Source organism: Ichthyophthirius multifiliis, assembly GCF_000220395.1.
Source record: "Ichthyophthirius multifiliis unplaced genomic scaffold scaff_1120509251197, whole genome shotgun sequence".
Taxonomy (NCBI): domain Eukaryota; phylum Ciliophora; class Oligohymenophorea; order Hymenostomatida; genus Ichthyophthirius; species Ichthyophthirius multifiliis.
In genome coordinates, this window is record NW_004086110.1 from 1 (window position 1) to 9850 (window position 9850).

At 14.4% G+C, this 9850-nt stretch overlaps 1 protein-coding gene across 1 annotated transcript, besides 26 other annotated features; it reads right to left on the reverse strand. All coding sequences in view use genetic code 6, as the record gives it.

Annotated features, from left to right (window-relative positions):
- Nucleotides 1–22: 22 nt before the first annotated feature.
- Nucleotides 23–70: a microsatellite.
- Nucleotides 24–99: a microsatellite.
- Nucleotides 30–95: a microsatellite.
- Nucleotides 35–123: a microsatellite.
- Nucleotides 45–127: a microsatellite.
- Nucleotides 79–128: a microsatellite.
- Nucleotides 81–125: a microsatellite.
- An 11-nt stretch (nucleotides 129–139) lies between the features above and the next one.
- Nucleotides 140–187: a microsatellite.
- Nucleotides 144–189: a microsatellite.
- Nucleotides 190–688: 499 nt separating this feature from the next.
- Nucleotides 689–752: a microsatellite.
- Nucleotides 753–1826: 1074 nt separating this feature from the next.
- Nucleotides 1827–1868: a microsatellite.
- Nucleotides 1828–1868: a microsatellite.
- A 488-nt stretch (nucleotides 1869–2356) lies between these two features.
- Nucleotides 2357–2462: a microsatellite.
- Nucleotides 2463–2543: 81 nt separating this feature from the next.
- Nucleotides 2544–2590: a microsatellite.
- Nucleotides 2558–2604: a microsatellite.
- A 687-nt stretch (nucleotides 2605–3291) lies between these two features.
- Nucleotides 3292–3326: a microsatellite.
- A 222-nt stretch (nucleotides 3327–3548) lies between these two features.
- Nucleotides 3549–3632: a microsatellite.
- Nucleotides 3633–3850: 218 nt separating this feature from the next.
- Nucleotides 3851–3895: a microsatellite.
- A 728-nt stretch (nucleotides 3896–4623) lies between these two features.
- Nucleotides 4624–4692: a microsatellite.
- A 45-nt stretch (nucleotides 4693–4737) lies between these two features.
- Nucleotides 4738–4986: a microsatellite.
- Nucleotides 4987–5616: 630 nt separating this feature from the next.
- Nucleotides 5617–5679: a microsatellite.
- Nucleotides 5619–5663: a microsatellite.
- Nucleotides 5628–5680: a microsatellite.
- Nucleotides 5679–5738: a microsatellite.
- A 704-nt stretch (nucleotides 5739–6442) lies between these two features.
- On the reverse strand, nucleotides 6443–7785 carry IMG5_157930 (hypothetical protein; the record flags this gene model as incomplete). Its single annotated transcript, XM_004030529.1, has 3 exons — nucleotides 6443–6461; nucleotides 6719–7043; nucleotides 7224–7785. The coding sequence occupies 3 exons, from the start codon at nucleotides 7783–7785 to the stop codon at nucleotides 6443–6445; spliced, it is 906 nt and encodes a 301-aa protein (XP_004030577.1).
- A 935-nt stretch (nucleotides 7786–8720) lies between these two features.
- Nucleotides 8721–8754: a microsatellite.
- Nucleotides 8755–9721: 967 nt separating this feature from the next.
- Nucleotides 9722–9823: a microsatellite.
- The last annotated feature ends 27 nt before the right edge of the window (nucleotides 9824–9850 follow it).

A 9850-nucleotide genomic window follows, 5' to 3' on the forward strand; every position in this document is an offset into this window, starting at 1 on the left:
TAAATATTTTATCAATTTAAAAATTAATATATTATTATTATTAATATTATTAATATTATTATTATTATTATTTTAATATATATTTTTTTATTATTTATTTGTATATTTATTTTTTATTTATTTTTATAATGTTAATTTCTAAATTAAGTTAAATTAAGTTGATTTAATTTAAATTAATTCAATTTAATTATTTTTAAATTATTTAAATTAAAAATTTAAATTTTTATAAACTATTCTATCTAATTTCTTATTTTTTTATTTTTTATGTAATTTTTGAAAAGTACATAAACTATATTAAATATTTTAAAATTTTATAATTTTTCTGTTTATTAGTTTTTTTTACAAATAAAAAATGTTTCTATATTTTTTGTTCATATTTTTTATATTATTTATAAAAATATCTATTGAAAAAGTCTATAAATATCTTAAAATACTAATTAAATAGATTATTCAATTTGGAATTTCCTAAATATTAATTTTTTATAATATTTAATTCTAATTTTTATTTTTATTTTTTTATTTATTCTAATGTTTACTAATTTTTTATTTTATTTAATAAACATGATAATATTTTTTTTGTCTTATCAATTAATACCTTTTATAATGTTTATACTTTTATAAGTATTATTTAACTTTTTTTATTCTTTATTCTTTTTGCTTTTTTATTATTTTATAAAAAATTTCATAGTATATATTTATTTGATTTTTTTATATTTTTTTTTTTTTATTGTCTATTTATTTGAGTTTATTATTGTATTATTATGTATTTATTTGAATTTCTTTCTTATCATGCATTAGTTTAAATTTCTTATTATGTTAATATATAATGTTTAAGTTTTATATTATTGTTTAAATATTTAATTTTATATTTTCGGGATTATATAAAATTATATATTTAATTTTTTCAATAAAATATAGATATTTTATTAAAAAATATCTTTAAAATTTATTAATTTTTTATTTTTTTAATACTTAACATTAATATTATGATAAGATTAACTTATTTACAATTTAATGTTAATTTTTCATTATTATATAATTTTAAAGAAATAGTAGTATTATTTGTATTCTCTTTTAGTTTATTTAAAAATAAAGTTTTGGCAAATAATTAAAATATTTTTTTTTAATTATTATATATTAATGGAAGTATTTTCATTCAAAATTCAGAAAATGAATTTGTTATGATTAAATTACTTAATTGAATTTTCTTTATTTATTATTATTAATATATATATATTTTTTTTTTACGTTTATTATAATATGATTTCTTGTGTGTGCTATTAATCTTATTTTATTTTTGTTTTACTTTGTGATAATTTTTTATTTTATAATTAAATATAATATACATAAAAATAAAAATAAAATCAAAAAAATATATAAATTATTAATTATATATTATATATATGAAAATTGAAAATTAAAATTTAATTTATAATTTGAATAAAAGATAAAGAAATACTTCATAAAAAAATAAAATTAATTTCACTTTTTTTAAAAAAATAAGTACAAATAAACTAAAATATTTTAAATAAAAAATCTTTAATACTTAAAAATTATATATTATTATTTGATAAATAAAAAACATAAGAAAAAAATTAATATTGAAAAATATATTAATTACTAATTTATTTTACAAAAAAATTTAGACGAATAATAAAAAATAATTAATTTCTATATTTCATTTCATATTTAATATTTCAAAATAGCTTTATTAAGTTTCTTTTTAAATTTTTTATAATTATTAGTTAAAATTATTTACACATTCTTCTTAATTCTATTAATTTTTAAGGTTTTAAATTATACATTACTAAAGTTGTGACTTATTAAAAAAATAAAAAATCTAAAAATATAAAAATATAAAAAATATACAAACTAGTGTTCCAATTTTTTATAATAACTATTGTATTATTTAATAAATTTTTTTTACAAATTATCCATTTCTGGAGCTTGATTTGAGCTTAATTTAATTAAAAAACATTTTGTAAAATTATGCATTATTTTGGTTTCCAAAGCCTTTTTTATGTATTATTAAATTTTTTTTTTTTTTAACTTTTTGCTAAAAGTATTTTTCGAAATCTAATTTTTATATGATGAGATCGAATGTTTTTTAATCTTAAATTTTATTTAAATATTTCATTTTAAAATCTTATAATGAAAAATTATATTCATTATAATTTATTTATTCTTATCGCATCATTTTTTATTTATTTATGTTCTTATTAAAATATATCTTTTTGATTAAAAAAGAAAAAGGAAAATAACAATATTTTTAATAAAATGAATTAAGAAATGCAAATATAAAATTATTTTTTAATATACATAAATAAAAAATTAAATAATAAAATAATACAATTATTATAAATATATATAAATGTATATAAGTATTTATATATATATAATATATATTTATATAAATATATATAATAATATATATATAATTATATATATATATATTTATATATTTTTAATGTCTTTATAATATGATTTTTAAATAAAAAGAATATTTTTATGATAATATAAATTATAATAGAGTTTATTTATAGAAAAAAATATATCTATAAATAAAAAACTTATAATTATAATAAAAAAAAAAATATAAATATATTATTTACCATATAAATAAAATAAAAATAAACATGTATTATCAAAACATATTATAAGAAAATTATTCGGACAATTCAGATTAACATTCAAATAAAACCGAAGAAAGCAATAACAATATGGGATTATCTAAAAAAAAATACTCTACAATTCCTTAAGAAATACGCGAGAAATTCATCTAACGAGTTCTTTCAAAAGAAGTAACAATTAAAGAAGCAGCAAAAGAATTCGGAATTAAATTCTCCACATCTAAAGCAATATTATAAACATATAAGCGAGAAGGTCGAATAGGTAAAAAGAAAACTAGATAAAGAAAAGTTAAACTAATAAAAGGTGAAAATTAATAAATTAGTAATACTGAAAACTCATATAGTCAAAATAATTAAAATTAAAAAAATTAAAATAATAATACAAATAATATAAACGAAAATAATATCTCTAATATAGATTTAGAATTAAAAAATACTCTATTATAAATGCAAAATTTAATATATAAAAATGAATTTGACGATAGTAATTAATTTTTGCCTTCTGTGGATATTTTCTAAAATCCTTTTTCATCTTTATAGTTTGAATTCTTTAAAAATGAAAACTTACCTTTTTAATAAATGAATTCCTTGGATGAGGATTTGCATAAAATAAAAGGTTAATTAAAAAATTTAACAACAACAAAAATAAAAGAAAACTGTATTAATAATAATTAAATTTTTAATAATAGTGAAATTATTGATTTCAATTATTATTATTATATGTGATAACAAAATTTAATATATAAATAAATATATATATTTATTAATTATATATTTTCTTTTTAAATTATTATAAGTTTTTATTGAAATATTTTAATTTTTTAAAAAAATTGGATATAATATTATTTGTTTTATTTATTTTTATTTTATTCTTTTGATTATTATTATTTATAATGTTTTTTAACTTCAGTTCAATATTTTTATTTTTATTTTGCTTTATTTTATTTTATTTTATTTTATTTTATTTTATTATATTTTATTTTATTATATTTTATTTAATTTGCCTTTAGTTTTTATTTTAAATTATATAAAATATATTATTTATTTTCTTATTTTATTTTATTAACTTATTAACTATATTGAATTATATTTATTATAGTTTTTATATAATAATAAATAAAATAATCAGACTTAGAAATAAATTATTTTTATATTTTCCAATTTAAATATAATATTTTATATATTATTTATAAAATAAATGATTAAACTCTATTAATAACTAAAAAAATAAAAAATTAATATAAAAACGCAAAAATTTAATATAATTTCCAAATAATATCTCCATAATTAAGCATTTATATAAACTTAACTGCCCTTAATTTTCCCTTTAGATCTAATACTATGAAAATCTTCAATCAGTTTTAACTATTTCCAAAGTAGATTAAACATTTAACCTTTTCAAAATATTTCCTACTTTTATTAAATTATATGTAAAATTTCAAAATAGCTAATATTAATATAAAAAAATTATATCCTCGATTAATATTTTAATTAAATTTACATTAAATATCAAATTATTAATTAGCATTCTGATATGAATTTACTGCCATCCAAAACTTCATGGTAATTAACCATCATAAAAGTCTATAATTATTAAGGATGATTATGTCTTTTAATAATATAATGTCTCAAAAATAAATCTAATCAAGATTTTTATTTAAGTTTATAAACTAAAAAATTATTTATAATTTATAAAATTTTTAAAATTCTTAAACCTTTCTAATATAATAACGTAAAGAAAAATAAGGATATCATAATAAATTGTACAAATAAATATATTTAAATTGATTTTAATAATAAATATAGTAAAAAAATAAAAAGATTTGTTAATTTTAATTAAATATATATTTAAGAGTAAAAAGTAATAGTAATTTATAATTATGATATTGTTTTTATTTTAACTAATTAAAATATTATTATATAAAAGAAATTATATAGATTAAGATATAAATATCTTGTTTTAAAAATTGTTTAAATAAAAAAAAAATAAAAAAAATTAAATTAAATTAAATTAAATTAAATTAAATTAAATTAAATTAAATTAAATTAAATTAAATAAAATAAAAAAAAGATAATTATATAAATTTTATATTTATATAAGAATTAAAAAAAATTAATTTTAATAAAATTCCCTTATTTTAACATTAATTAGATAAAAAATATTCAGATTTTTTCTTTTAAAAATAAAAAAAATAATATATATATATTTAATAAATTTTAATATATTAAAATTTAAAATAAAAATTTAATTTTTATTGAATTACATTTTATATATATTAATTATATTAAAATTATTCAGATTTTTTTTTTTAATATAAAAAAAAATATATATATAATCAATTAATTTTAATATATTTATTTATAAATTTTAGATATTTATTTTATATAAACACGTATTTATAAAAGCTTAAATTACTTTTTTATTAAATAGAAAAATAAATTTATTTTATATTAATTAATTATAATTATTTTTTATTAATTTTTTTTATTTATAAATATTTTAATTAAATTAATTTAAATATATACATTTAGAATTTTATTATATTTATAATTATTAAATAATTACTTATATATTAGTAGAAGATATAATATCAAAAATTAGTTATATAAAATATAAAATAAAAAAATTATAATTAAATTATTTGTATTTATATATATTTATTTATATTCATATTTAATAAATATTTATTTAAATAAAAAATATTTATATATATTTCATATAAATATATAAATAAAAAATAAATATAATTTTTATTTATATATATATTTGCAATCTTTATTTTACAAATTTATAATATGTTATTTTATTATAATTTTATCAATAATAAGTTTATTAACTTTTTATTATATATAATTTAATTTTTTTTTTATAAAATAACTTTTTATAAAAATAATATATCCATAATAATTTTTTTTTAATCGTATATATATATATATTTTTTTTATTTATCTTTTATTTATTTTTTTTAAAAAAAATAAATATTATTAAATACAATTAAATAAATAAATATAATACAATAAAATATATAAATACAAATAATTATAAATATTATTATAATTTTATTTTATAAAAATAAATTATTATAGATTATATTTACAAAAAAAAATATCTTCAAAAATATTTGTCTAATTCTGTATAATTATCCACTGGTTCTTTTATATTTTTAAAAACCTCTTCTCCTACCTAAATCATTTTCTTAAATTATTTCTAAACAACATTCTTTCCAACCAAAAGATCTTACCCTGGTAAAAACGGTGTTTCCATTTCTTTACTAAACAATTAATCCCAATCAAAACCACTAAACCATCCTTAACTTTTAAGCGCTGAAAATGACCCATCCAACCTTAATTCCGGTACTTTGTTAAGCATTTAATATATAAAGCCTTTTGCTTTTAAATCTTTAAAAAAGCTCGGCAATTTAATTTCTTCAGTGTCACAAATTTCCTTATATATCTAATACGGATCATCTGAATTTTCACCAAAAGGTAGAAATCCGCACATAAACTCAAAAGCAATAATCCCTATACTCCATAAATCTACAAAAAAAGAATACCCTTTCCCCCTTATAACCTCCGGAGCCATATAATGCGGAGTTCCTATAATAGTAAAAGTTCTATCCCCCTTATTTAAAAATTTTGAGGCCCCCAAATCTATCAAATAAAGGTACCCTTTTGAATCCACCATCAAGTTTTCCGGTTTTAAATCTCTATATACGATAAATTTAGAATGCAAAAACTCAATAATAAGTATCATACAGCCAACATAAAATTATGAGTCGAAACTCGACAAAAGCCCTATTTTTCGAATCGCATCAAATAACTCGATCCCATCTATATATTCTAGTAAAAAATATAGACTTTATGTATCTTTAAAAGGCTTTATATAATTCATTATTAAGGGAAAATTTAATTATTCTAATACTTTTTTTTCCTATATAACGAATTTTTGTAATTTCTAATTTTTTATTTGCCCCTTTTCTAGACTTTTCAAAGCAAATAAATCCCCTGTATTTTTATTTTTGACCAAATAAACAGACCCGAACTGGCCTTAACCTAATTTTTTGATAAAAATAAGATCTTTCAATTACATTTCTTTTTTATCAGTAGATAAAATAGGATTATTAGCCAAAAGCTTTTTCATTTAAACTTCGTGAGATTTTAAATTTTTCTAAACTACATTATTAAAACTTCCCCCAATAATTTTATAAAAAAGCTTAAAAGAAATAACTGCCAAAATAGAATCTTCCCAAACCAAAATCCTCTCTTAAAATTTAATATTATCATCTTATAAAAACTACTCTCCAAAAATCTATCTTTATTCAGCTAAACACCTACCGTTTTCGGTACATATTCTTCCTTCTAAAACTGCAAAAATGCAATCACAAAAATCTCCTTATTCAAAAAGGACATTTCCTTTTTAATATTTGGTAATTTTCATATTTTACAATATTTTCTCAATTTATATTTTAGTTAATTTTTTCATCACTATATTATTCTCAACTGCCCATCTTTTTTAATTACTGAAAACTATTTTCTATATTTATCCGCCTAAAATTCTCACTAAATCATTTTTTCCTAAAGATAATAAAATACTATCATCTTCGGTTCTCACTGTAGCCTATATAACAGCATTTTTTACATAAAGACTTTGTTCTCCAAAAGAGTCTCCTTTATTTAAATCTCCTAATTTTGTTTTTCCTTTCCAAATAGATACAAACCCTTCTTTAATTAAAAAAAAAGAGTTTGAAGGTTCTCCTTCTGTTACTATAATTTCATCTTTTTTGAATTTTTGAGGAATAACAGCTTAAGCAATTGCATCTTTTTAACTCTCAGACATTTAAGAAAAAAACTGAGCCTATTCCATGAATTTTCTGGTCGCTTAGAACTCTTTTTTAATGATTTCTTCCATTAAAATTTTAAATTCCTATCTCTAAATACCCCAGAACTCCATATCAGTCAAACATTTAATACTAGCAGACCTCGGAGCACTATATAATAGTGCAAGTTCACCCACTCCATTGCCTTTTTCGAGGGTTTTTTTGACGTTTTCGTTTATTTCTACCGCTACTTTTCCGGAATTTATTAAAAAAAAGGCATCTGCATAATCTCCTTATTTAAAAAGATATTCATTTTTTTTACAAGTACAATGAAACATATGATTTATAATATGAATTAATTAATCTTCCTATAAAGAGAAAAAAAAGGAGTTATTTTAGAAGCATTTTAATATGAATAAAACATCTTAATTAGATGGTTTTTTATTAGTTTTTATATAAGAGAAATTATATTTAGATTCTCCCAATTAAATATTATTTAAGTGATTTTTCCTATCATTTTTTAAATCTGCTCTTAAATTAATTTAGTTTTTTCTAGGAGATTACTCAGAATTATTTATACTATTACTTCCTTAAAAAAAACTACTATTATTATTTTCTTCTTAAATAAAATCAACTTTATCAATATTTTAACCAATAAGTTCTTAAAAATCAAAATCAAAAAATTAATCTCTTGGTGTATTCTAAGCGACAATTTTACGAAATCCACTGCTTGCTATCTATGATGAATAACGGCAAGGTGTATTTAACTATTATAATTAAAAAGATATATTTGCATTTCTTCCATGGATTGTTAAATTTGGTCTCTAAGATGAATTTTGATTATTACTGATAGATTAAAATGGATTTTAAGAATTTTTTTTTTTTTGTGCTTCTAAGGGAAGAATTTTAGATTTTTAACAACCCATAATATATATTATATTTTTATAAGTTTTTTTTAATATTTATAATTTTTAATTTTATTTATATAAAATATATGTAGTATTTAAATATTTAATAATTTTTTAATAAAAATTACTATTTTTTTAAATATTTTAGTTTATATATATAAATTATCTATGATTGTAGAAATATCAAGTAAATTCATAATAAAAAATTAAGTTAAATTATATACTTTTATAAATATAATTTATTAAAATTCTAATGATAATAATGATATTTTTTAAATATAAATAATTATAAATTAAAATATAAAATATGAAAAAAAAAAAAAAAAATTATATAAATGAATATATAATATATATAAAAGGTAATTTATATATATATATATATATTTATATATATATATAATAATTATTAATATTATACTTTAAAATATATATTTTTCTTATTTATTATTTTTTATAAAATTTTTAAAAATAAAGTATATCAATAATAATTTTTTATATAACTTTCGAATATTATTTGAAAAATAAAAAAATAAATAAATTAAAATATATATAATTATTATTTTTAATAATAAAAATTTTAAATTTATTAATAATTTTTAACATTATTCATTTTTTTTTAAATATAACATTTTGGTTTATTATTTTATTTTTGTATTTATATTGAAAGTCAATTATATTTTTAAAAAAGATAAATTTTTTATTTTCTTTTTCAAACCTATATTTTTATTATTTTATAAATAAAAAATTATATTTTTTGGTTATTTTTAATTTAAAATTATATATATTCGCATAATTCTTTTAATATATTCTGGTTTACTCTGATATTTATATTTGTAGCAAAATAATATGTTAAACATATAATGGATTCGATTTAATAATGCTTAAAATAATAAAAAATTCATTTTATATTTATAGTTTTTTTATAAAGAAAAAAAAAATACTTGTTATTTATAAGCTCTTACAATATGATATATAAAATCATATTTTATATATAAAATTATTATATGTTATGAAACAATTTGAAATTTGATTGATTTATTTAAAAAATCAAATAAATATAATTATTTTATATAAAATAATTTTACAATATTAATTAAATATTATTATAAAATTAAAATAGTGAAATATCTACATAATATTATTCATATGTTAGTATTTATTTGTATATTTTTATTTTTAAATTAAATAAATAATTTTCTTATATATAATTTAAATCAAATAAAAAAATTGAATAATATCTAATTAAAAAAATAAAGATTAAAAAAAACAAATTAATATAAAATTCTATTATATTTAATTATAATTACTTAAAATATCTTTATCATTTATATTATTTAAAAAAAAAAAAAAAATTAAAAAACCGTAATATTATTATAATTTATTTTTATTATTATTATTAATATTATTATTATTATTATTATTATTTATTATTATTATTATTATTTATTTTTATTTTTTACTTATTATTTAAAACTAATAATATATTTATTTTAAA